At 36.1% G+C, this 27901-nt stretch overlaps 1 protein-coding gene across 3 annotated transcripts in view; it reads right to left on the bottom strand.

Annotated features, from left to right (window-relative positions):
- Nucleotides 1–27901, bottom strand: part of LOC114892423 (cadherin-10) — a 122704-nt gene that overhangs the window by 48329 nt on the left and 46474 nt on the right. For all 3 annotated transcript variants that reach the window (XM_029217315.1, XM_029217314.1, XM_029217313.1), the window contains exons 2-4: nucleotides 7961–8255; nucleotides 6309–6428; nucleotides 5586–5753 (exon numbers count right to left, since the gene is read on the bottom strand). In XM_029217315.1, coding sequence (XP_029073148.1) covers nucleotides 5586–5753; nucleotides 6309–6428; nucleotides 7961–8255 — 583 coding nt within the window. The remainder of the gene's footprint in view (nucleotides 1–5585; nucleotides 5754–6308; nucleotides 6429–7960; nucleotides 8256–27901) is intronic.

The following is a 27901-nucleotide window of genomic DNA, read 5'->3' on the forward strand; positions in this document are numbered from 1 at the left end:
CCTCACCACCACTTTGAAGCAGTCCTTTACCATTTTTTTTTTACCTGCACAGAATATGCCCTTTGCATATCCTACATTGGTAATTTTGCTAATTCCCAACTTCATGAACTCTCCTTCCTTTCCTGCCCTTATTGCTTTTAGTAGTCTGAAGAAAGGATTTATATCAAAAGAGAAATTCTCCAGAAAACCTTTCACTGTAAAGGATGCACTCAATCCTCCTTCCCCATATTTGGAAAAGTGCTGCTCTTCTATACACCCATTAAATTCTGTCAGACATGTCATTTCATATTGAAATATTCTCTCCCCTCCTCGACAGTAAGCCACTTGTAATCAGGAATCAAGATGTTAGGGAACTGTTGACGGAAACTGCCCGCCCTGGCCAGGCACAATAATAACTGCTTGCATTGGTTGTTTCACAACAGGAGATCTCGGTAAGGAACAAGGTGCTGCCACTGAAAACTAAATGGGAGAATTCAAGAGGGGCCAAAAGGAGGGAGGAGATGCCAGCCCATAATATGTCCTGCCAACCTCCCAGAAACCCTCATACTAAAACCCATCTTTGTTGAGATGCGCGCACCACCAGGAAGTACCCTGAGTCAGAGCAAATATGGGCACAAGCAAGATGATTGACCAGAGGCAACCGGGAAAGCTAACCCCATTACCATAAAACCTGAGACAACGAGCCACATGGCAGAGCAGTTCTCCTGGGTTCCTTTACCCTGCTGCTCTCCGCCCGGATGCCCCTTCCCAATAAAGTCTTTTGCTTTGTTGGTATGTGTGTCTCCTCGGACAATTCGTTTCAGAGTGTTAGACAAGAGCCCATTCTTGGGCCCTGAAAAGGAGTCCCTTCTGGTAACAAAACTTATTAACCTTCATGGGCTTAATTGCAAGCACAGTGCTTATCAGTGGAAGGTAAGCAATAGATTTTTTTCTTCACTAATTGTTTTTAAAATTAAAGTCACTTGAAATAATCCAGGATTCTGAAATAATTTCAACAGAGATATTGTTTTGGTAGTGAAAATACAATTTAATATCTGGAGCAAAAAACCTAAAAGACTTTTGGAACTCAGTTTTCAGGTGCACCCCAGCCTTCTAATCCATTACCTCTCTTTTAGAATCATACTAAGGTGTACATGTCCTATTAATGTTCACATATTTATATACCTCTAAAATCACTAGAGTATGATGGTAACTTAGGCACACAGTTAGGCGCTTGTTAATTCCAACAATAACTGACTATTGCCAATGTTCCTGTGAGTGTAGGGCTCCCTGATCTAATCTCCCACTAACCTCCTTGTTGTTTGGTAAGATCCAACCACTGTGGTCTTCATTTCTTGATATTCAACTTCTATTCAACATCATTCAACTTCCAACTCAGGGTTTCCCATATTCTGTTCCCTCTGCTTGAAGGACTTTCCCATCTCTTTGTATGGTGAGCCTATTCCATCTTGCAGTGTTTGGATTTAGTATCCCTTCTTGAGCAAGACCTTCCCTTATCCTCTTCCTTGGAACACTTGTGTTCCTCTTTTTAACCAGAACTGAGCCAATACCTTGTATGTATAGAATTGTTTTCTTATGTATCATCTGCCTCCCCTGCTTTAATGAAAGGTCATAGGGACAAAAAAAAGTTGTTGTTTTTTTAACAATATTCATATTTTTTTTCTAAAATAATGTTTGGTGTAAGAGTGTTCTCAATAAATATTTTTAGATAAAAAAATTTCTGATTTCACTTGAACAGTTCCTCAGATAATATCAAAGTTTCTCAACCTCACCTCTGAGACATTTTGGGCCAGGTAATTCTTTGTCATGTGAATTGTAGGGATGTTTAGCAGCATCCTTGCTTACACCCAATAGATGCCAGTAGTACCCACCAGTTGAGACAAACAAACATGTCTTAAGACCTTGCTAAATGTCCTTTGGGGGACAAAACTGTCCCTGATTGAGAATGATTGTTATAGATCCACACAATAAATAAGCTAAACAATGAAGGAGGACACGTAGGCTTTCACTTGTCCTTGTCCCCTCCAAATGATGGAGATTTTTATCTTCCGCAGATGTACCATATTGGGAAATGTAGAATTTGGATCAATCTGTATGAAAGTTTAAGTTTTGACCCTACTTTTATAGTATTGAAAAATAATAAATATACAGCAGTACTTGCACAAATCAATATTACTGAGCACATAAATACACTAGTGCCAGCCACTGAGTCAAGCGTTTCGTATACCTTAAATCAGCGGTCTCCAACCTTTTTGGCACCAGGGACCGGTTTCATGGAAGACGATTTTTCCACGGATGGGGTCGGGGGGATGGTTGAGGCAGTCATGCGAGCGATGGGGAGCGGTGGGGGGCGGCAAATGAAGCTTTTCTCGCTCACCCAATGCTCACCTCTTGCTGTGCGGCCTGGTTCCTAACAGGCTGCGCACTGGTAGGGGGTTGGGGACCCTGCTTTAAATTATTTAGTCTTACCACTCCATGGGGTAGGCACTGCTATCCCGTTTTACTGAAAGGCACTGAAATGGCACCTTTCTACTAAAAGGTCAGTTCAATGGAGCAAGGTGAAAAAGCTACTAAGTGAAGAAGACAGCATTGGGATTCAAGAGGATGACTCACAGTCTGTCCTGAACTGTCCCATATGGCAGCCACTAGCCAAGCCACTAACCCTCATGCAGCTATTGACTAGAAGTGTCATTAGTCTGACTTGAGCCTTGATGTAACTGGAAAATACTTAATGAAAGAGGATATTTCAAAGAATTATGGAACAAGAGAATGTAAAACATCTGAATAAGTTTTATATTGATGATATGTTTAAAGGATAATATTGGGTTAAAATATACGATTAAAATAAATGTCTCTCCTGCTTATTTTTTTTATGGCTGATAGAAAAATTTTTTAATATGGCTGATAGAAAATTTTTTTTATTTTTTTAATTTGGCTGATAGAAAATTTACAATTACTATTGTGGCACACATTTTTGTTTTGCATATTTCTATTAGGCAGTACTAGTTTGTCTTCTTTATTATTTCCACTCTGAACCTCCTTTACTTCTTCCGTATATTGGGTATAAGGATAATAACAATGAGTCTACATGAGTTAGTTGCAAGTTTCAGTGATATGCTACATATGAAGGTCTTCATAAACTGTGGAACTCCCTCCAAACCTCGGCTATTTAATGAAATGATATGAGAAATTAAAAACTAGTTTTCCGCATGTTAGGTGACTTAGACTATCAAGTAACGTTTTAATTGCCATGACTGAGTGTTCCCAACAGTAAGATATGGTTGCAAATGTTCATAGGAGAAAAGATAATTGAGAAAACAAAGATCCATAAATTATGTTTCCATCTATAATTAAACAATATGAGACAAGATACAGGATGCTCTAAAACTTCTCATAATATATTGTGTTGTACATCTGGAGTTGGTCATGGACTTCAAACCACCTCTGCTATTACTTGCAGTTGGCCTTAATGTCTATAATGTTCGTTTTCTCATTTGTAGAATGGAGATCAGAATACTGACCTCAATGAGTTGTTTTGATAAAATAAAGTAGGTCAGTAAATAACTGATACAGGGTGACATAAAAACGCCATTCAGAAAACATGTTATGCTATTGCTGTTTCTTTTTTTAATTATTATTACTATTATTATTATGTCAGGCTTGTGTAATGTGCCTACCAGATACCAACCACAAATTCTGACTTAACAAAAGAAAAGAAAGTAATTAGTGAATGAATTAATAAAGGTGTTACAGTAGAAGAAAAATGATAAAATGAATTTTTATCAGATATTTTCATCTTTCAAATGTCTAGTTTTTCCATTTAATTAGAATCTATTAATTTGCTTATCAAATGCATAATTTTTAAATGGACTGTATTTTGGACACATGTATATATGTTCCTGAGAATTTAAACTATAATAATCCTTTTAATGGTCATTTATTACTCATAAAATACTTTTTTCACAAATATTTTTGCTCACTGTGGATTATGCAACCACTTAACAGTTTGTTCTCCTATATTTGCATGTCCATTCTCCTGGTAACAGGATCATGCTAAGAGGTGGTTAGAAATACATATAAAATGTGAAATTTAAATTGTAGTGCAACGAGGCATGTCTTTAGACCTGTTCTAAAAGAACTATAAAGATTTATTATTGGTTTGCTTTTCCCTGCTGATGCTAAAGGTAACCTGAAGTTGAAACTTGATAATTTGAAAACAGCATAAGCAAACACCCTTCTCTGTGTTTTGGGCCAAACACCACAGTAGCAGTCCTGAGGAGCATGTACCTTAAATATCTAACAAAATATCATAAAAATACACAAGCATATGATTAGCCCACTCAAGAATATTCTCTCTGAATTTTATAATCTTTCCACACATGTGATTTTAAACAATTCAACTAAAATCATGCACTATTAATAATCAAAGTTAGATAAAAATAGTACAAGAAAAGAGGTGAAATGCTTTTAAAGAGTCAAAATAATACAGTGAATTCTTAGACTGTAATTCTTTCTGTGTAATGGTCTTTAGTATAAAGATATAAATATCACAAAAAGCTATTGCTTTTTACACTTTAATACTTTATCACAAAGTTATTTCAGGCAAAAAACAAACTAAAATTGGGGGATCAATTTAGAAGTTAATACACAGCAAATGTTAAAAATTAAACACACAGATCATACTAAAGCCTGTGTTTTATGCCACATTTCCTAACAACGTGAGATTCCATCTTGAAGTAAAGGGTCTTTTAGATTAGCAGGAAATTGGCTGAGTCTTGGCGGTGTCCATTGAGACCCAATATCATCCTCTCTAGCTGCATGTCTACCAAATTTGTATAAGAAAGGAGAATAAATAAATGTAATTATATGGTCAGAAGCTAATGGTTCTTAACCTCTTCTTGACTTATTTTGAGAATTTGAAGGTTTCATTCTAAACCACAAAATAAATCTATAAATAAATCAAAAATACAAAATGTTTTAGTATGACTGCCATTCCAAACACAGATATTACATGCAAGTCTGACACAGTGATATTAAATGGAAGTCTGATTAGTTTGTAAGGTTCCCCCTATGTAGTTCTTTCTGGCTAAGTTCTTACAATATGGCAACTTAGTTATTTTATTGAAAAATTTTACCCTTGGGTTAGAATCTTCCTTATTAAATTCTAAGTAGAAATAAACACATTCATTGTAGAAGTATAATTTAGTTTTTATTTTAATAAAACATTTCCTTTGCTGACAGAAATAGTTCTTAGATGATAGAGTATATATATGTATATATATATATAGAGAGAGAGAGACAGTACATATGTAAACTTACATGTGTGTATATATATATATATATATATATGGAGTGGTTTTGTGATCATAGATCCCTCTGTCTCTGAATGAACTATGTTTGAAATATTTAACTTCTATCTTTTGATAACAGTGAATTCATCAGCATATATATCTATTTTTTTCTTCATTTTTGTGGCACAGTTTTGGTCTGTTTTAAATGAAATGATTGACAATTGCTTTTTCTCCTCTTTTCTGTTTTTACTCTAAAGCTTTTGCCCTGCAGAAACACCATTAAAGACAGCTTACTCTGGGGGAAGTGCGGTGGATTGTCATTGACGTCTGTCAGCGTGATGTTGACCGTGGTGGTCCCTGATAAGCCTCCCATCTGGCCACCCATGTCTTTGGCCTGGATTACCACTTGATATTGCTCCCTGTTTTCTCTGTTCATGTTTGGTAAAGCAGTCCTGATGATACCTTGAAGAAAATGGAAAAACTTTTATTATGCTTATTAAAATCTCAATTATTAGTTGATTAAGCTCACAATTGTAAATCCAAAATAGTAGTGATTTTTGAAAGACGAAAACGCTTTTGTTATTAATTTTTATTGTCTAGAAATTGTAAAAATGATTCTATGTAAATATTTGCCAATTTGTGTTGTTTTTCTATTTCATAAAGAATATCGTATGTGCTGTCTAGTGCCCTAAACCCAGATGCAAAAACATAAAAGCAGGTATATTCCCATTAGCTCACTCGATCATTCAACTCTGAGTTCTTAAATCTTTAACTGTGGCATCATCATTCTTCTGTGAGTATTAATGTTAGGATTTTTTTCTTATTTTCCCACCTTTTTTTTTTTTTTTTTTTGCGGTACGCGGGCCTCTCACTGTTGTGGCCCCGTGTCCCCTGCATCGGCAGGCAGACTCTCAACCACTGCGCCACCAGGGAAGCCCTTTATTTGTTTATTTATTTTTTACTTATAAATATCATAAAGACTACTAAATGAACAAACACTGATTCATGATTCCTGACCTGTTTCAGGTTCCACAGAGAAATATGGCTGCCCTTGAAGTATGCTGTAAATGACTCTGGCGCTGTTCCCATAGGAAGGGTCATCGGCATCTGTAGCTGTGACTTGCACCACAGAAGTACCTGAAGTATCCAAATTCAGCTTAGTTCTGCACAGTACCAGAAGGAGGAGCAAAAGCACTGGTTTTCATGGAAGACTTCAATGATTTTTGGCTTTAATAATGACCTCTTAAAGAAACATTCATATATAATTTAGATGAAAATAATATATATATAGTGTATTGTAGGTAAACTTTGAATTCAACAACATATTTTATTTAGCCAACAGGTGTATTTTGATGCATGCAATAGATAATGCTACAGTGTATCAGATTATAATAAATGCAGACACTTTACAAATGCTCGGGTTTGATATTTAAATTCATTTTTACATAACAGATTTGCTTTGTGTAAAGGGCATATCTAATCACAAAGGAGTAAGTATGCTCTTTTTTCTCTCTCTCCACTAATTAACTATAAAAATAATTAACATCTGTTCTAGAATACGATTTTATGAATAGATTAAATTCTAAATTTAGAAACAATCCAAGATGATCCCAAGTCCCAAGAACTATTAGAAGCTATTTAATAAAGTTCAAAATATATAAAAGGGCTTTATATTAAGGTGATTGCCAAAAGTCCTTGGGATTTAGTGAAGTAAATATTAAATAATAATCTCTGAACAATGCTTTTGAAAACTGCAGTTGGAAATTTTCTATTAAAATTGTTACAAGGAAAAAATGTATCAGAATTGTTTCATCAGTTTATACTTCTCCCACATTTGAGAAATGATCTATTCTACTAAATCCAAATACATTATCTCTAAAAATGTTATTGTTTTTTGATGTTTAATTTTCTATGATTCTCTATTTAGCAAAAACATGAAATCAATTTTAACTTTCTTTGCCTACAAATACACCCTCCATTTATTTACATCGAAAAAGGAATTCTATTTTCTTGAATGTTATACTTCCAGTTTTTTCACGCCTTCTGTCTTACTGCTTCTGCAACCTAACTTTAAATTCTGTATCAGTTTGTGATTAGCTGTTGATTTCCAACTGGTTTATTTGAATAAGAGATTTATATCAGCAGAGTTTTATATATAATGGTTAAATTGAAAGGATGTTTTAAAATATTTAATATGAAGTAATAGAAAATCTAATTAATTCCAATGTTCATAACATCTAGATAATCCAGACAAACTCTTTAGGCAGATTATGACTAGAGTATATATGTAGACTCTAGATTACATTTATGGTGTTCTAAGTGTACTTATAATATATTTGGAGTCAGGACTTTACACAGCTGTTCTCCAAATCCATGTGACAAAAATTTGCATTTTCATAGTTTTCTCCTGAAGGTCAATGGTATTTTCTTGGATTTTTGAAGGAAGTGTCTATTTATTGTACTGTAGAAACTTACAAACCCATAGGAAATTAGAAATGCATTAATCCTTTTTTTTCCCGACTCGTTTCATAATTCAGAAAATTAAACACGTACTCTTAGCAGGGAATCAAATATGATTTCAAGTAATTGATCATAATATTTTAAGAATTTCTTGATAATTATTTTTTATACTTTTTGAATACCGTCATAAACACTGTAAATGAACTTACCTACAACAGACATTTCGGGAACACTCGCCGTATAAATTTCCTCTGGGAATGTTGGCTCATTGTCATTGATATCATGGATCTTGATCACAAACTCAGACTCCGGTTCTACTGGCCTCAAAGTTCTTCTGTTAATAGCTTGTGCACGTAGAGTATAAAAGGCCTTTTCTTCCCTATCAATTCTTCTTGTGGCATGAATGTCACCTGTTTTTTCATCAATAATGAAAAGAGTACCAGCTCCATCTCCAGACAAAATATATTTGAGGGATCCATCTCCTTTATCTTGGTCTGAATGAAGCTAGGGGGGATAAAAATGAGCATATCCATGATAATGTCTAAAGATACATAATGCAGAAAGAATTCAAAGAAGGTCTCTCAAGTCACATCTTTGAAAAATGGGGTCAGTTATCTTAGTTCTTGAAATGAAAGTTGAATAAGTATGATCACACTCATCTATATACTTTAAACAATAGGACTAGCCTTTTACATATCAGTGTGATTTTTATTCTAAATGGAAAAAAGTAATAAAAATAAACCAAACACAGCTCCTTTCTTTGCTTTGCTTGGTAAATAACCATTTCCGTAGGCAAATAACTCCTGACAAAGACATAAGTCATTAGTCTTGATATGCTGGTGTAAACATTGCTTCTCTCATCTCTTTCTTTGAGTGGAAAATACTTTTACTCTCATATTATGCAAGAAATTTATTTCCTGTAAACTTATTTTTAATTATTGTATTTCTGTTGGGGAATTAGCAATATTTTAAGAACTGTAAGACAGGCAAAGTTGCATGAGGCATGGCTTCTATGTTAGAAGCCCTACCCATCATTCTCTGATTCACACGAACGACAACAACTGTCCCAGAAATATTTGTGGGGTTCAGAGCAAGAGTACGAATAGATGTCTATATAACACCTGCCTATATACTTTAAAGTTATAAATCAAATTAATAAACTATAAAATAAAATATGCTCATCTAGTCTCCTACCTTGTCAAATCTATCTTAACAACTGCAAACAACAAGTTCTGTGTAGAAACAATGCAATGTAGGGCAAGCCTTTTTCTTGCCTCCTTGCTTATGCCCACAACACTAATCTTCCACAATCTAGTCATCATGTCAAAGAGCTTGAAATGCATTCATGTGGATATATCAGCCTAACCCACATCCCATCCCAGTGCTAATGCTTGTCCAGGAGCCCATGTGTCATGGGCAAATTCCATCTACAATTGCCCTGTGGTATCTGTGGGGGATTGGTTCCAGGACCCCCGTGGATGCCAAAATCTGAGGATGCTTGAATCCCTTACATAAAATGGCATAGTGCAGTAAGCCCTCAGTATCCATGGGTTCAGCATCCATGGATTCAACCACCCATGGATTGTGCACTATGTTTACCACCTGTGGTTGGTTGAATCTACAGACACTGAGCCCACAGATGTGGAGGGGTGATTGTATATAGTTTTTTAACAGATGCACACTAGGCCAGCCCTCAGCATTAAGGGCACATATAACAATGGGTAAATCTGGCCGTTGGTAGACTGACTTGGAGAAGAGACTCTCCAGGACCTAGAAGCAAGTTCAAGGATGTTTGGGCGGGAAATAATGGGTCCCAAGTACTTCAAGGATCGTCTGGAAATGGATGTGCAGGTTCCAGATGTGAATATCCCCCTGCCTGTCATGGAATTCATACCCTGAGGGAGAGACTTAGCCATAGGAGGAACAGAGCATGGCTTTGTAAAACACAAGGATTGTAAGTTTTTCTCTAATTGTACCACCACACCAATAATTTTTTTTTTAATGCTAAGATCATGTTTCCTTATTTGCAGTAAGAGATTATGCCTTAAAATTTTTATTTTGCTTTTTATCTGATAAGAAATAGAAAAAGAATGTGTAGATTTTCCAAGTTTTGATAAAGCATATATTATAACTTAGATATCATCATGCACATGTTGTCTTTTTTAAATTTGAGGTATAGTTTTACAATATTGTGTTAGTTTCAGGTATACAGCAAAGTGATTTTGTTATATATTCTTTTTTAAAATTCTTTTCCATTATAGGTTATTACAAGATATTGAATATAGTTTCCTGTGCTATACAGTAAACTCTCATTGTTTATGTATTTTATATACAGTAATGTGTATCTGTTAACCCCATACTCCTAATTTATCCCTCTTCCTCCTTCCCCTTTGGTAATGTTTGTTTTTTATGTCTGTAAGTCTGTTTCTGTTTTGTAAATAAGTTCATTTGTAGCATGTTGTCTTTTTAATATTCATACAAAATATAGTCATAAATTGGAATAGGCATACTGACCTGTAGCCTAGAAAAATAAAAACTGGAGACAATATCCTTCCAGTATGCAAAATGTTATAGAGTTAGATATTTATCTAAGTAGGTTTGACTTTTGCTCTTTAGATTATTTAAATCAACAAAAATTTTAATCTATTTACCTGTAGAAGTATTACACTGATTATATTCTCTTTAAAGTAGAATTTTGTTTCTTTATTTGAAAGTTTCTTTTTCTTTATAGGTGCTCATATCAATGAACTTGGCTGTGAAAACATTTTTATGTGGATATCAAAAATGTTTAACTTAAATAAATATTTAACCCCCTCCCCAATATATTTTATTACTGGTTAGGTAATACAATATATAGGTAATACGATATATTATATACCACTGCTGGGTTTGCAAAAACAGTCTATATTTTTGTTAATCGTTTGTAATAATCAGCATTTAGCCATTAAATTTGAATCGAACTCCATTTTTCTGATTTTTGGATAAATAACTCAGTATTACAGATATAATAAGAAAAAAAACTCCAAATAGATATGTACTTTGGAGAAAAAGATATAGAAGTCAGGTAACAAATAATTTTTTACTGCATTTTTACTTATTCATAAACAACAAAGTAAGGTTGAGAAACAAGAAATATCTGCTTTTAACTAAACAGCTCTCAGAAGTAACATATGACTGTGTTGTCCAGGGAACTACTCTCAAAAAGTCACAAGAAGGGCTTTCCTGGTGGCGCAGTGGTTGAGAGTCCGCCTGCCGATGTAGGGGACACGGGTTCGTGCCCCGGTCCGGGAAGATCCCACATGCCGCGGAGCGGCTGGGTCCGTGAGCCATGGCCGCTGAGCCTGCGCGTTCGGAGCCTGCGCGTCCGGAGCCTGTGCTCTGTAACAGGAGAGGCCACAGCAGTGAGAGGCCTTCAGTCTTATGACTTTTTTTTTTTTTTTGCGGTACGCGGGCCTCTCACCGTCGTGGCTTCTCCCGTTGCGGAGCACAGGCTCCGGACGCGCAGGCTCAGCGGCCACTGCTCACGGGCCCAGCCGCTCCGCGGCATGCGGGATCCTCCAGGACCGGGGCACGAACCCGTGTCCCCTGCCTCGGCAGGCGGACTCTCAACCACTGCGCCACGAGGGAAGCCCAAGTTAGAAGCTTTTTAGTCACTGAAATGCACATAGTTGCTGGGAAACTTTCCAATTTTATAAATGTACAATAATGTAGCAATTTTCCAAATGACAGATATAAGCATTGCATATTTCTTATTCTGTCTGGGAATCAAAATAGTTCAAGAAAAGATTATTGATATTATCAATCATCTGATCATATAACTTTGTGATTTGTACTAGACAGTTATGATGTTTATTGTCTATTCATTCAACAATTTTAATTGAGAAATATTTATTTACTCTCATAAGAATCAGGTAGCTCTAAAAGTAAATGAACAATTCCATCCTAGTGCTATGGAAGATTCAAACACAGTGTGTAATGGAGTTTCACAGGATAGTCCCTAAACTAGCCTACAGGAATGAGTGAGGATTTCCTTAAGCATATATCACCTAAGTTACGTGATAAAGAATGAGTAGAGGTTAAAACCTGGGAATTTTTTTTTTGCATTTTACAAATTTTACACCTCATAAAGGACACTGGATGAATATAGAAGGTAGATTCAGAGTGGAGAAGGAAATAAGACAAGATGGGAATCATTAAGACCAGTTCTCTTCTAATCGGTTAGATGTGCAAAAAAAAAAGTTGCTAGTATAGTGATATTTTAATTTTTATAAAGCTCAGTTTTGGAATATGGATCACAGCAGGATTTTTACCTTCACTTATACTACAGAGAGTGAAAATTAAATCTTGTAACTGGACCACATAGGGTAGCAGTTTCCGTTGGATTAGAAAATTGAACATGATAGTTGGGAATCAAAGCGATGAGGGTTGGAAACTGGACTGTTGGTTTCGTGAGTCGGAAATGAAAAGATTTCTACCTTATAATTAAGAGAAACAAATTAGATCTATGAATTTATGTGTTGCTTTTAAGAAACCAGACATAATAATTTTTTCTTGAACTGTGTGAGAGCCTGCATAAAAAAAAAGAAAAAGCACTTTCTTTGCTTACAGAGGAAACAATGGAACACTAACACTAGAATAAAAGGAAAAAAGTGACCATATTTGGGGGCTTGACATTAGTCTATGTTATTGAAATATTATTTAAATAAACATATTTGAGAATTGGACAAGGAAAGAGACTGCAATAGATATGTACTATGAGGCAGCGACATGCATTTCTAGATGTCCTAAGACTTGGGAAGTTGCTTTCTGCCCTAGATGAACCTGATGGGAGACAGAGTTAACTACTAAGGGGTATGATGATGATGTTGATTTTCTAAAAGTTACAGAAACAGACCAATGGACAAAGTTCTTTAATTATAGTCCTCCACCTAAGCTCCCTCTCTCTTTTTCAAGTTTCTCTTTATTATTGTAATTATTTCTTCTTTTGCATACTCTTCCCTCCTTATCCTGGTATTGTCTCTCGCCGTCATTCCTTGTGTGGGTGATAAAATTTTATTTTACATTCCAACTCATTTACTAGGCAATGATCAGACAGGGGTTAGTCGTTATAACTGTAGCTTTCCCACTACTCTTCCTTTTTTCATTTGGCTATTAGTTATCAATACTTGGATTTATTAAATATTTAATTAAACAAAATCAGTTGTTTGTGTTATTGAGAAGTGGGATTATGGATCAAGTGCTAAATAACTTAAAGAGTCTACTCTGAAATAAATTTTATATTGATTTGACCTTGTGCTATTTTATTATGTGAGATATTAAGGTTTCTTTAAACATAGAAAAAAATACCAGATTATTGTGGCTTTAGTTCCTCTGTTCCCCTGTTCTCCTGTGTGAAACATTTGGGCCACAAATCCTCAAGAAGAATTTTATGTTAATACTGACCTTTTCTTTCCTTGAAGAAAGCCTATTAAAAATTCACAACCTGCTGTGTTCCTTGTAAATTCACAAGCAGATAAAGGACATGGCAAGGTACATGACAATTAATGAAAACAGAACAACTGGTACTATGCTGTACATTTAAAAGTCATTTTCCTATTATTTAACTTTTTAAATTTGGATGTGGTTAGTTATAACTCATTTGCTTATATTGATTAGTTTAATAATTAAAACTAAACAATCCACTGAATTTAAATAAATATTTTAACAACAAATTATTTAATGAAAGCTTAGTAATTTTAAATGTGGCAGGTTTTTATAACATTTCATGTAAAGCATTCATTTTAATATATTTGTCTAAAACGAAGTTTGTAAGCTAAAAGGGGTCTTGTGGCTTATATAGTCTAAGGGTGTCTTTACTTTTAAGAGGAAGAAACTGAGATCCAATCAATTTTTTATCACAAAGGAGTTAAATTAAGATTACACTTGAGGATCAGTGCTTTGTTGGTGGAACTTTTACTTCTTAATATCAGTTCATTTTTATTTTTCAGTTTCTCACATTAAGTTTGGAAATACTATAAAAGCAATCAAAGTATTGATCTATGAAGTACAGGGAATTTAAGTAATTTGTTACCAAAAGGATAACTGATAAAAGATTTTATCTTATACTTTCCCCCTTGGCTGGAAGAAAAATGAACAAGTTTTAAAACGTAAAAAAAACGTATCTATCGATACTGCCAGTAAAAGTCTGATTACTAGTTCAGAGGAATTTATGTTGCTGTGTGAGATTCTTTCTCATTCAGAATACTGATACACTTTTAGATATTGGTCATCATTGGTATTTGGTTTGATCCCCAACACTGGGAAAAGACAGTAGAGAAAATAAGAATTATATTTGTAGAATTATATTAGGATTGTATTTATAATGTTAGACTAGTTCTTTGAAGGATACATTTTGATAAATGAATCCAAAGGACTATAAGATACACAATCTGAGTTTAACAATATCTTGTTTGTGTGTGTTCATTAACTTCAGAGTATCAGAAATTGTTGAATAGATTTTCTAATGTACAGTGATAATTTTATGCCTGCTTTTCTTTCAAACAGCCAATATAGTCTGTATTTCTTTTTTTAAAAAATCCAGAATATGGCTAATATGCTATGCTATTCTGGTACCATCATCATTAGTATTTTGCTCTAATTGCTCTAGTGAGTAATATAATATCAAATGGAAAATAAGGCATTGAATCAAGTAACTTTAAGTGTGCATCCAATAAAAAAATACCAGTGAAGATGGTCTAGCACCAGAAAACAGCTGAAAGCATGTTAAAGCAAATAAACACAATCTGGTCAGAAATAAATAAGCAGTTACACATTTTGTTGAGACTAAGGGAAAAAAGGGAGAGAGGGGGAGCAAATCTTGAATTGGAGTGTGTGACATTTACACAGTAAGATGGAGCATTATTTTAATATTAATGATATAGAAAAATATACATCAATTTTTATGAATCCCAGTGAAACAATTTTTTCTTCAAAAATAGAAATGGAGAGGAGAAATAAAGCTTATCTATCAATGGAATGGACTGTAAAAACAACTACAGTAATTTTAAAATACCCCATATATATGACTTAGATTAATAAACAATTTTCTGAACAATTTCTTTCTGGGATCAGAAGCAAGTATAGAGGATTAAATGATTGATGGGCAATGTTGTCTGTTTAATTTAGTGTCTGGAAAAAAAAAATCAAGTGGTTTGTTTTCTACATTTGACAGAGTTCTCTGGACATCTCCCCCAGGAGTACAAACTCCAGGGGGCGTCCAGATTCAAAAGCTAGAGATTCCTCTTCTTGTTTGGTCTTCTGAGGATGCAGCTTACTGAAAGTTGGCCTTGTGCTTCTGGGCCACACTTATTGATGAGTCCAATCTTGGATCATCCTGCAGTTTGGGGGGGTTTCTTAGACTCCATTAGGAATTACTCAAAACCCTGCAGCAGGTCAGACTTCTTAGCAGAGCGTGCTATAAAATTCTAAATTCTATATTCTCTTCAATATACACAAATCAATCAATGTGATACACCATATTAACAAATTGAAGGAGAAAAACCATATGATCATCTCAATAGATGCAGAGAAAGCTTTTGACAAAATTCAACACCCATTTATGCTAAAAACCCTGGAGAAAGTAGGCATAGATGGAACTTTCCTCAACATAATAAAGGCCATATATGACAAACCCACAGCCAACATCATCCTCAATGGTGAAAAACTGAAAGCATTTACACTAAGATCAGGAACAAGACAAGGTTGCCCACTCTCACCACTCTTATTCAACATAGTTATGGAAGTTTAAGCCACAGCAATCAGAGAAGAAAAGGAAATAAAAGGAATCCAAATCGGAAAAGAAGAAGTAAAGCTGTCACTGTTTGCAGATGACATGATACTATACATAGAGAATCCTAAAGATGCCACCAGAAAACTACTAGAGCTAATCAATGAATTTGGTAAAGTAGCAGGATACAAAATTAATGCACAGAAATCCCTAGCATTCCTATACACTAATGATGAAAAATCTGAAAGTGAAATCAAGAAAACACTCCCATTTACCATTGCAACAAAAAGAATAAAATATCTAGGAATAAACCTACCTAAGGAGACAAAAGACCTGTATGCAGAAAATTATAAGACACTGATGAAGGAAATTAAAGATGATACAAATAGATGGAGAGATATACCATGTTCTTGGATGGGAAGAATCAACATTGCGAAAATGACTCTACTACCCAAAACAATCTACAGATTCAATGCAATCCATATCAAACTACCAATGGCATTTTTCACAGAACTAGAACAAAAAATTTCACAATTTGTATGGAAACACAAAAGACCCCGAATAGCCAAGGCAATCTTGAGAACGAAAAACGGAGCTGGAGGAATCAGGCTCCCTGACTTCAGACTATACTACAAAGCTACAGTAATCAAGACAGTATGGTACTGGCACAAAAACAGAAAGATAGATCAATGGAACAGGATAGAAAGCCCAGAGATAAACCTACGCACATATGGTCACCTTATCTTTGATAAAGGAGGCAGGAATGTACAGTGGAGAAAGGACAGCCTCTTCAATAAGTGGTGCTGTGAAAACTGGACAGGTACATGTAAAATTATGAGATTAGGTCACTCCCTAACACCATACACAAAAATAAGCTCAAAATGGATGAAAGACCGAAATGTAAGGCCAGAAACTATCAAACTCTTAGAGGAAAACATAGGCAGAACACTCCATGACAAAAATCACAGCAAGATCCTTTTTGACCCACCTCCTAGAGAAATGGATATAGAAACAAAAATAAACAAATGGGACCTAATGAAACTTCAAAGCTTTTGCACAGCAAAGGAAGCCATAAACAAGACCAAAAGACAACCCTCAGAATGGCAGAAAGTGTTTGCAAATGAGGCAACTGACAAAGGATTAATCTCCAAAATTTATAAGCAGCTCATGCAGCTCAATAATAAAAAAGCAAACAACCCAATGCAAAAATGGGCAGAAGACCTAAATAGACATTTCTCCAAAGAAGATATACAGACTGCCAACAAACATGTGAAAGAATGCTCAACATCATTAATCATTAGAGAAATGCAAATCAAAACTACAATGAGATATCATCTCACACCAGTCAGAATGGCCATCATCAAAAAATTTAGAAAAAATAAATGCTGGAGAGGGTGTGGAGAAAAGGGGACCCTCTTGCCCTGTTGGTGGGAATGTCAATTGATACAGCCACTGTGGAGAACAGTATGGAGGTTCCTTAGAAAACTGCAAATAGAACTACCATATGACCCAGAATCCCACTACTGGGCATATACCCTGAGAAAACCATAATTCAAAAATAGTCATGTACCAAAATGTTCATTGCAGCTCTATGTACAATAGCCTGGAGATGGAAACAACCTAAGTGTCCATCATCGGATGAATGGATAAAGAAGATGTGGCACATATATATACAATGGAATATTACTCAGCCATAAAAAGAAACGAAATTGAGCTATTTGTAATGAGGTGGATAGACCTAGAGTCTGTCATACAGAGTGAAGTAAGTCAGAAAGAGAAAGACAAATACCGTATGCTAACACATATATATGGAATTTAAGAAAAAAAATGTCATAAAGAACTTAGGGGTAAGACAGGAATAAAGACCTACTAGAGAATGGACTTGAGGATATGGGGAGGGGGAAGGGTAAGCTGTGACAAAGCGAGAGAGAGGCATGGACATATATACACTACCAAACGTAAGGTAGATAGCTAGTGGGAAGCAGCCGCATAGCACAGGGAGATCAGTTCGGTGTTTTGTGACCGCCTGGAAGGGTGGGATCGGGAGGGTGGGAGGGAGGCAGACACAAGAGGGAAGAGATATGGGAACATATGTATATGTATAACTGATTCACTTTGTTATAAAACAGAAACTAACACACCATTGTAAAGCAATTATACTCCAATAAAGATGTAAAAAATAAATAAATAAATAAAGACATCTCCTGCTAGGACTGCTGCTAATTCACATCTTACAGTGTCTCAACTCATACATTTCTTTTCTGGTACTGTATAGATACCAAGACTACATTGAAGGCATTTATTTAAGCTTTCCATAAACACAGTTTTATAGGGCATTATCTGCTTCTCGACCATAAATGGTATGCATAATACACAGTAGACACATTCTTTCTAATTATGGTATTAGTTTTCCTTTCCAAAGAGAGTTATTGGGGAAATATTTTAGACAAGGTTCATATTCTTTTAGAAGCCTGGCATCTTCCTTCTATAGTTTTGAAGATCACTAAATTATGCAGAGTATTCCCTTGCAGGGTGAAAATGACATTGAACATTTCACACCTTATTTTCCCCACAACTTGAAGTCTTCTTAAGCATCTTAGATTTATAATATGGGAGTATGCGTAAATACATGTCTAAAAATTGTTAAGTAAATGCAAAATATTTAAAATCAAGAGATTCATTTTTGATTAATAAGGTCTACAGAAATCAGAGAAGAAAAAATAAAGGGTGATCATCTCTTTTTATGGGCTTCACAGGCAGCTGAGAATCTTTCCTTCCTTCTTTTAATCAAGAAAGGTATAATGATAGGAGGTATGAAAGGAAGAAGAGGGCTAGGGATATGTATTCACTGAAGGAGTTTATTTAAATAAGCATTTTTTGAATCGGATTGAACTAAACTAAATTGAGGAGGGTAATGAGAATTCTGTGTGCCATTTTAGGACTTAGAAGTTTCGGAGATTTTGCTACAGAGGAAGTATTTGAAGCTGTTGGGTTTCTAAGTCTTATTCATAAAGATGCTTCTATCTTGAAAACTATAGACTGACAAGTACATAATTGGATGCCCAAAGGAGAAGGACTAAGCAGCTGCCTGCTGTCACTAGGGGTTATGGTCAAGACGGGGAAAATGAAAAGAGGTTTGGATCTTTACATTTGTTGGATTTTTTTAAGACACTGGCTGAAATGGGAATCTGGAAAAGGGCTATGAATGCTACCCACCCCTCCCGCTCCAAATCGTGCGTGTGTGTAAAATACAAAAAGAATGTTAATATGCGGTATCAGGGAGTACAAATATAGCCCTAGACCACTAAATTAAAAACTTCTATTCTAGGTAGATTTTATATGTTTTTCCACATACTCACACACACACGTACATAAGGAATTGAGAAATCAAGGTAAATGTTCTCCTTATGAAAGGGGATTGCTCATTTGGTGGAGGAACGTTCATATCTTCATCAAATGAGGAAACCTAGCCCCCAAACTTATCTGACACTATCATGCCCCTAAAACTTGTGTCCTTCCCCACTACCTTGATTTATCCACCCTGAAAATCCTTACCCATCGATAAAGATCCTATTTATATCTCATCTCCTATATGAGGCATTTTTTCAAACTCCTTTGTAAGGCTGAATTGACCTCTCTTTCCTTAGTGCACCAATTATCATGTGCGTCTGTTTGTATGAATGTGTATATAGGTATTATATATATGTATATACATATAAAATTTTATAACCACTTCAAATTTTGAACTATTATTTTCATAAGTCTTTATGGAACTACAAATATATTTTGAGGATAAGAACCGAGTTTTCTATTCTTATGGACTCCTAACATTTCACAGTACATAATAAGGAATTATTTACTTTAAAAAGGAAATGGACATCAGAGTCAAATACCACAGACATGAGGAATAAAGAGTTCATTTTGTGCTACTTCTTTGGAAAGAAGTGAAATTCTTCTGAATGGAGTGAAATGGAATTAGAAGTCCATAATGAAAAGTGGGGATCAGCGTTACTCTACATTGAAAGTATAAATGTACATAAATAAAATCGTATTCTTCATACTGAAAAAGATTGGGGCTATAAATTAGCTATAAATTCCACTTAACTATGAGATGGTATCAGTGGGATATGATATATACATGGATTACCAGGAGACATATTTACATTTTTCAGTGAAGAGCCAGGGATAGAAATGCAAATCCAAATTTATCTCTAAAACCATATGGTAAGTCATTGTAGACGTCTGTAATTTAATTAAGAGTAGGATAAGGTAGTTAGGTAATAATAGCAGGATGACATTCCCACTGACAACATATAGAACATCCAGCTGGACTACAAAAAAAGAAAAAAATCACATTGCTAAGGCCAAATTGCTATGTAAACAATAGGAACTGAATGGATTAAAACCTGGGAGGAGAGGATTGTTCAGAGGTGAACAGAGGACTTGCAGTTGCATTTTCCCCAGGGGAATTTGCCAGTTCCGAGCCTGGGTTTGGAGGTAAGAACCTGTGATTGTCCCAAGAGCAAGGTATTTCTGGAATACAAGAAGTCAGAAAAGAGTTTAGAGTTCACATGGTAGTGGAGTGAAAACACTGGGGAAGTGAAGGTCCTCAAATGCATTGCCAGTCTTTCCATAAAACATTTGTTGAATTATGAGTCTGTAGATGGCTAAGGGCCAGGCTGAAAGCTTCTGAAAGCTAGAATGTAATTGTCACATTCCCAGAGACTGGTGGTTCTTAGGTTCAAAACAAAAAAAGACTCATGAGGAGGTGAAATTTGAAAGCCCTCCAGGGAATGTCAGACTGAACCTGAGGATCTACAGGGACTTTGCACCTAGGAGTGTTCAACAATTCTTAGTGCCTCTATAGGCTAAAAATACAGACTCACAGACTTGGTCCCTTGAAAAATGGTCACTGCCACAGAGAAAAGAAAGCAAGAAATGTGTTGTTCTTCATGCAAAGTAGCAAAACATACAGATTATTCCCTGCTGGAGAATTCTGTCAATTGTTGAAGGAGCATCAAGCAAATGATTAAAGATCTAAACTGAGAATTTCTGAAGGGCAAAACTAAATATCCTGAGGAATTGGGGGGCAAAAGAGACAGGACCCACTCTCACTTGGAGGGTTCACCTTCTTGGTAAAGGGATAAACAGTGGTAGACGTAGGCTTACCAAATGGCAATTCAATCTGATCTTCCTCAATCCTTGATTGAACTGTAGTGATATATCATTTGCCTTCTAACCAAAGAAATAGAACCAATAGGAAATCTATATTTTTATATATATAATATATATATATATCCATCTATTTTTCTACATATCTATGTATTGTTTGGAGAATTTTAAGGAATTGGCTCATGGGATTGTGGAAGATACAAAGTCTGAAATCCATCGGGAAGGACAGCAATCTCAAAATTTGTAAGAGTATATGTTGCAATTTTGAGTCATAAATCCACAGGGCAGGCCAGTAAGCTAGAAACTCAGGCTGGGATTCTTTGTTACAGTTCTGAGGCAGAAGTCATTTTTCTTTGGGAAACTTCACGTTTTGCTCTTAAGGTCTTCAGTTGATTGGATGAGGCCCACCCACATTATGGAGAGCAATCTGCTTTAATTATAGTTTACTGATTATAAAGGTTAATCACATCTAAAAAAAAAAAAAGCCTTCATAGCAACATCTAGATTACTGTTTGACCAAACAACTGGTCACCATGTCCTAGTTAAGTTGACACACAAAATTAATGATCACAGATGATAAGCAAATAATCCAAAAAACAATCAAAAAATTCTTTCCAGGGCTTTCCTGGTGGCACAGTGGTTGAGAATCTGCCTGCCAATGCAGGGGACATGGGTTCGAGCCCTGGTCTGGGAAGATCCCACATGCCGCGGAGCAACTAGACCCGTGAGCCACAACTACTGAGCCTGCGCATCTGGAGCCTGTGCTCCGCAACAAGAGAGGCCCCAATAGTGAGAGGCCCGTGCACCGCGATGAAGAGTGGCCCCTGCTCGCCACAACTAGAGAAAGCCCTCGCACAGAAACGAAGACCCAACACAGCCAAAAATAAATAAATAAATTTATTAAAAAAAAATTCTTTCCAGTGAAAAATAACCCATTATACATAATGTATGGTAGGAAAGGTTACTATTCATGCAAAAAGGCAAGATCATATAACCAATATGAGAGTAAAAACAGAATAGAAACAGACTGTATATGATTAATATATTGTATTTAGCAGACAAAATTGAAAGATAACTATGCATAATATATTTGAAAATGTAAGGAAATAGTGGAAAGAGCAGATGAAAAATGGAGATTGAGAAAAAAATCAAAAGAACATTCTAAACCAAAAATACAATGCCTGGGGCTTCCCTGGTGGCGCAGTGGTTGAGAATCTGCCTGTCAATGCAGGGGACACGGGTTCGAGCCCTGGTCTGGGAAGATCCCACATGCCGCGGAGCAGCTAAGCCTGTGTGCCACAGCTACTGAGCCTGCATGTCTGGAGCCTGTGCTCCGCAACAAGAGAGGCCGCGACAGTGAAAGGCCTGCACACCGCGATGAAGAGTGGTCCCCACTCGCCGTAACTAGAGAAAGCCCACGCATAGAAACGAAGACCCAACACAGCCAAAAATAAATAAATAAATAAATAAATAAATAAATAAAATTAAAAAAAATACAATGCCTGACATTCATAAATCTATAGATAGTTTTTACAGCAGATTGGATATATAGTAAAACACAAGGTTAGTCTGTTGAAAGGTAAGCAGAGATTGCCATCAAGGAGTTAGGTATATAGAAAATACAAATCTGAAATGCAGAGAGAAAAAATTATGAGAAAAAATAAATAAGATCACTGGATACCTGTGAAACAGAATCAAAAGTTGCAACACACATGAAATTGGATTTCCAGAAAGAAAGGAGAATGGAATGCAAATTATATTTGAAGGAAAAAATGGGTAAGAATTTTAAAAAACTGATGAAAGATACCAAGAAACAGATTCAGTAAAATCTGAGAAACTCCAAAAGGATAAATAAAAGTAAAACAACAAATAATCCCATTATAGTCATATTTTTGAAATTTAAAAACATAGAGAAAACTATAAAAGTATTTGGGAACAAAAAAGATACATTAACTTCAAAGCAGCAAGTCTGCCTGTTTCTGAAAAGATATGATGGAAGCCAAAACATGATGGAAAGACATCTTAAAGCAGTGATGGAAAATAATGAGCTACCTGAAATTCTACACTGTGCAAAAATAGGCTTCTCAAAGGAAGTTGAAATAAGTATGTTTTTGGACAAAAACTAAGGGTATTTACCCCAATAGGTATTCAGTAAAAGGAATATTAAATTGGAGTTTTCACAGAAGAAAATGGTCCCAAATAAAATTTGTGAAGGGAATGAAAACACCAGAACTATAATTGTGTGGTAAATATAAATAGTTACTGAATATACAAAACAATAATAGTAATACCTTTGGATGCTAGAATAAAGTACATGACAATAACATAATAGAAATAAAGAAGAGGGAATAAAATTTTAAAGGATTCTAAATTTAAACTGGTTTGTGAAAATACATTGAAATGTGCAGTTTTGATATGCACACTTTTCTGTATGATTATTATTCCTCAATACAAAGTTAGCATAATTTATCTTGATGTCTTCCCGCCTTCCATCGGACCCCACCACCTTCACTCACTACAATGCTAGGCTTGTAAATCTGGCTATAATTCCCAAAGGAAATGGATGCCAATATAATGGAATATAAAGAAAAACAGAGAATAATAAAACAAACAAGTGAGTGTCAGAGTTCCATAAATGTCAATATTTTGTAAATTTATGTTGGACCTTTTTGCTTTAAGAAAGAAAATAAAATTAAAATAAACTGTGATTCATTAGTTGAAGTCTTCTTTGCCCTTTCATTCCTTTCCTTACATCTTTATACACATCATCATCTTGAAGACTGTGTGCCTCTTTTCCTTCCATATTTTATGTTTTTGCAATGTGAGTAACAGCACTTATCCTAAACAGAATGCTTCATCTCCACCTTTCCCACAAATCAACTCTTATTTTAGTAAACTGCATGATTATCAAGCCAGTTTTTCAAGCTAAAATCCTAGGGGCCATTGATTCCCCCCACCCCAACTCTACCTATTTATTCCATAAGCAAATCTTTTGGACTTCAAATGTTTTTCCAACTACTTCTCACAGCCTCCACTGCTGTCATTCCAATACAAGTCACTGTAATCTGTCACTTAAGTTTCCACCTAGTCTCCCCATCTCTATTTGCATCCTTAAGTTTCCACCTAGGCTCCCCACCTCTATTTCCATCCTTCCATGGTTACTCTCCACCCACTAGCCAGAGTGATCATTTAAAAATGCAGATCGGTACAGCCACTACTCTGCTCAAAATCCACCTGTGGCTTCCCATTACATTTAGAACACAGTCTAAACAACGCCTTACCCTCATTTACAACATTCATTGTGAAGTAGTCCTGGCCTGTCATGCTGGCCTCAACTCTTTCCATTCTCCCTTTAACCACTTGAACTCACACTGACCTTCCTATTTCTTGAACATGCTAAGTTTATTTCTACCTCTCGCTTTAGCACTTGCTATTTCTTTGAATGATACACACTTCCTCACTTAATATTTATAGGTGATTTTGTGTATTGCTTTTGTGCTTTCATATCTTTTTTCCCTTTGTTTCTCTCGCTCTGTCATTTTCTTCTCAATTTGAAAGAAATTCTTTATATATCTGAATATTAATAATCTGTTGTTATATCATTGCATGTTTCTTCTTTTAGTCTGGGATGTTTCTTTTAACACAGGTAATAGTTTCTTTTGTCCTAGAGAATGTTTAATTTCAATGTAGTTAAATTTATCGAAAATTTTATGCTTATTCCTTTTTGTACCTTATTCAAGAATTATTACCTAACCCAAAGTCATACTTATGTTTTCATATAATCTGTTCACTTTTAATATTTTTAAAGCTTTTCTTTGACATGTAGCTCACTTTTACCATATACACACATTGTTGTGTGTATGTATGTTTGTGTGTGTGTGTGTGTGTGTGTGTGTGTGTGTGTGTGTGTGTGTGGTGTTAGGAACAGATCAACTTTTTCTAGTAAGGATTTACAACAGATATTTATTAAACCATTGATCTTAATTCCAACTCATCTAAAATTTTTCTATATAAGCACAGGTGTGTTTTATTAATTTTGATCATTATGCCGACAAGAAGAGCATGGCCAAGGCCTAGCTCATGCTGCATCACGCTGCTAATGGTGACTGCCTCCCAGCTGAAGACCATCATGGAGCAGGGCCTCAGTTCACCTTCTCCAACTGCCTAGTGCTGCAGACCTGCGTGGGCGCGGTATTCATCTTCCTCGTCAAGTACGACCTCAACAACCTGGCCACTGGCCTGGTCTTCAGCATTGTCGTGGTCAACTCTCCCTCATGGCCTTTGGCATCTAGAAGCCCGTGATGGATGTGGTACCCCTGGATCATGCTGGGCCATAGACATCCAGTCCCCAGAAGCTGCCTTGTCCTTGGGGCCAACCTCTCTGCCCGACAGTCTCCAAACCCCCAGAGCCAGGCAGGCTCCCACTGGACTGCACCCCAGGATGAGCCACATGTGGTTGGCCACCCCAGGCAGCACAGGCCTGATCCGGACCTTGGTTGTTCCTCCTGGATCATGGTGAGGTGAGGCCCAGAGGGGGGACTGGAGAGCCCCTGAGAAAGGTTTTGGCCACTCACAGACATGCTGCAGGTTCCAAGATGGGCCGCCAGGGATCCACGGCTGGCCTGGGTCTCAGGACATTTCCAGAGGGACGAGAGACAAACAAAAATTTCTGTGTAACCACGGGTATACTTTAGAGCTTTCTATTTTGTTCCATCTGTCTATTGTCACAAATATAGCATTATTACTAATAACATTCAATTTCTGAAGCTCTGCAATGATTGTTAATACCCATTCAAATAAGTACCCTTCCTTATCTGTCCTTTAAAAAATTGTCTTGAGGGTTCTTGGTCCTTACCACATGTAGTTTTATATCAGCATGTTACTTTCTACTAAAAAAATAAAGAACAAAAGTCTTGCTAAAAATCTGATTGGAATTGCAATGAATTTACAGATTAAATTGGAGAGAGTATCATCTTAAACATGAACACCTCCTATTCTCAAAAATTGTGTACATCTCCAGAGCCTTAGCTGCACAGTAGAAATACCTGATGGAGTTTTTAAAAACCCTGATGCCTGTACCACACCCTAAGTCAATTAAATAAAAATTTCTGGGACCTTTCCATGGGCCCTGATGTTAACGTGGCAAGTTTCAGCTTCTTCGGATACCTGGGCTGCGGGGCTATAATAATTACCATACTAATCTCTGATTGCTGATCTCTTAGGTGCTTTAATACCTCACTGAAACTACAAGCTCATATCCACAGTGGTTTCATGTTGACAGACTGTATATTTCTGAAAGCTTAAGGTATTTTATAAAGAAAAATGCCATGTGGAAACTTTGAAGCATAAATCTGCCAAACATCTGAATAAAGAATTCCTCACCTGGTATGTAAGGGAACTCCTTACCACCACTATGACAAACCAGGAAAAATGGGTCCACCTCAGCCCCTCAGAATTTTCCCGGCTTCAGAAATATGCTGACTGGGGGTGACTTGTACTTGGTTTTCAACGCTTCACTTGTGTCTGCTGTTTCTTAAAAACAACCAGCTTAAAATAATCAACAAGCCAATGAGGTATATTTTGGGGTTGTACATTTTGTTCCTATTCAGCTCCCTTCTAAAACTCAACTTTCATTTCCTTTAAATGAAATGTATGTGACAATGACCTCCAAATGTATATATGTAACCCAATCCTCTCCCCTCAACTTCAGCTCTAAATATGCAGCTGTCTAGTTGACATCTTCAATGGGATGGCTTATTGATATTTCACATTTAACAGATCCAAAACAGAATTCTTGTTTCCCTTCTGTTCCATCAAAATAAAACAAAAATTAAAGCACATTTATGTTACTCCCTTAAAGAAAAAAAATTTTATATATCTCCATTTATTAAGGACATAGCTGCCCTTCAGTATAATTTTATATTTGTTTTGATATCTAGCCCACTTTTTCCAATCTGAATTTGTGGGACTCGTTGTTTGGTCTCTAGAGACCTAAGGGCACTAGTTGGACAAGTTTATAAAGCCTCTGGAACTAAACTTCGATGGGTACAAACAAGTGTTATCCACTAAGGACATGAGATTGAGATCCTCCTGGATTCAATACAAAAAATACCCCATATCACCTGACAATTGGGAGACAGACAACCCCTACAGGTGATCAATCTTAAAGTAAAGCTTTTCTAGAGCCAATTCCCAGTCTCCAGAAGCAGGTGGCATTATGAAGTAGACAACTTTCCCCTAGATCAGGGATCAAGAAACTTCACTTTTACCTATTCCCCACCTTTAAAGACTCCCCATACACAAACCAAAAAAATAAATAAAACAAAGAAAAATCACTTTTTCTTATTAATGAACATTTTTTTTTCTTCTACATTAATTAATCATTTATTAGAAGGCTGACTAGAGGTTGCTTGTTTCTATCTACTGTCCCTCTATGCTTCCACTATGGCTCTCTTTCAACCTATGTCTTGCTCTTATTAACACTTACTTTTTCAACAGGTCAGGGGCAAACCAGACACTCCCTTATGCCAGTTTACCAAACCCTGGTCATGTTAACTAATCAAGCTGACTGTTGGTTATGTCAGCATCTATAGTGCAAAAGAATCTGAACTAGTTTTCATTCCTTCCAGTATGGAAGGTGGAGGAACAGGGTATGGTATCCCATCAGTCTGCCTCTTCTTCTAGTGAGTTATTTGGGCCCAGCAAAACCTCTCTAGAAACTCAAGGACTCTTCCTTGCCCTGATAAAGACAATAGGTGAAATTTTTTCCCTTGGTATTGAAAATTGGTATTGAAAACAGATGTGCCGCTGGACCTTTCCTGGTGACATATCAGGGCAATATTGCAGTCAAACTCTGTGGTTTGATTCCATGGATGGCATATTCAAACCTATCAAGGAGATGAAAAGTGGCTCCAGCACTACCTTTTATGGCACAGATGTTTGCCAAATCACCCTTGCACGAGTTGGGGGTATCTCAGCTGCTCCTCTGATTAGATTGTCCAATACCCCAAACTATACATGGATAGACCAAAAATCTGGATGAACTTGGCCAGATGACAAAACTAAGCTTTATAGTTGCCAAAGCCAAACTGCAGGCCTCCTCTATCAAATATTCCACAACTTGTTCTGCTCTTATAAACTGACAGGAGTACATGGAAAGTAGAGATATGCGGATGCTAATTTTACTAGTAGCATGGAATCCCCTGATCTAGGA

This window comes from Monodon monoceros, unplaced genomic scaffold (genome assembly GCF_005190385.1).
Source record: "Monodon monoceros isolate NGI ecotype Baffin Bay Population unplaced genomic scaffold, NGI_Narwhal_1 Super_Scaffold_12, whole genome shotgun sequence".
Classification (NCBI taxonomy): Eukaryota; Metazoa; Chordata; class Mammalia; order Artiodactyla; family Monodontidae; genus Monodon; species Monodon monoceros.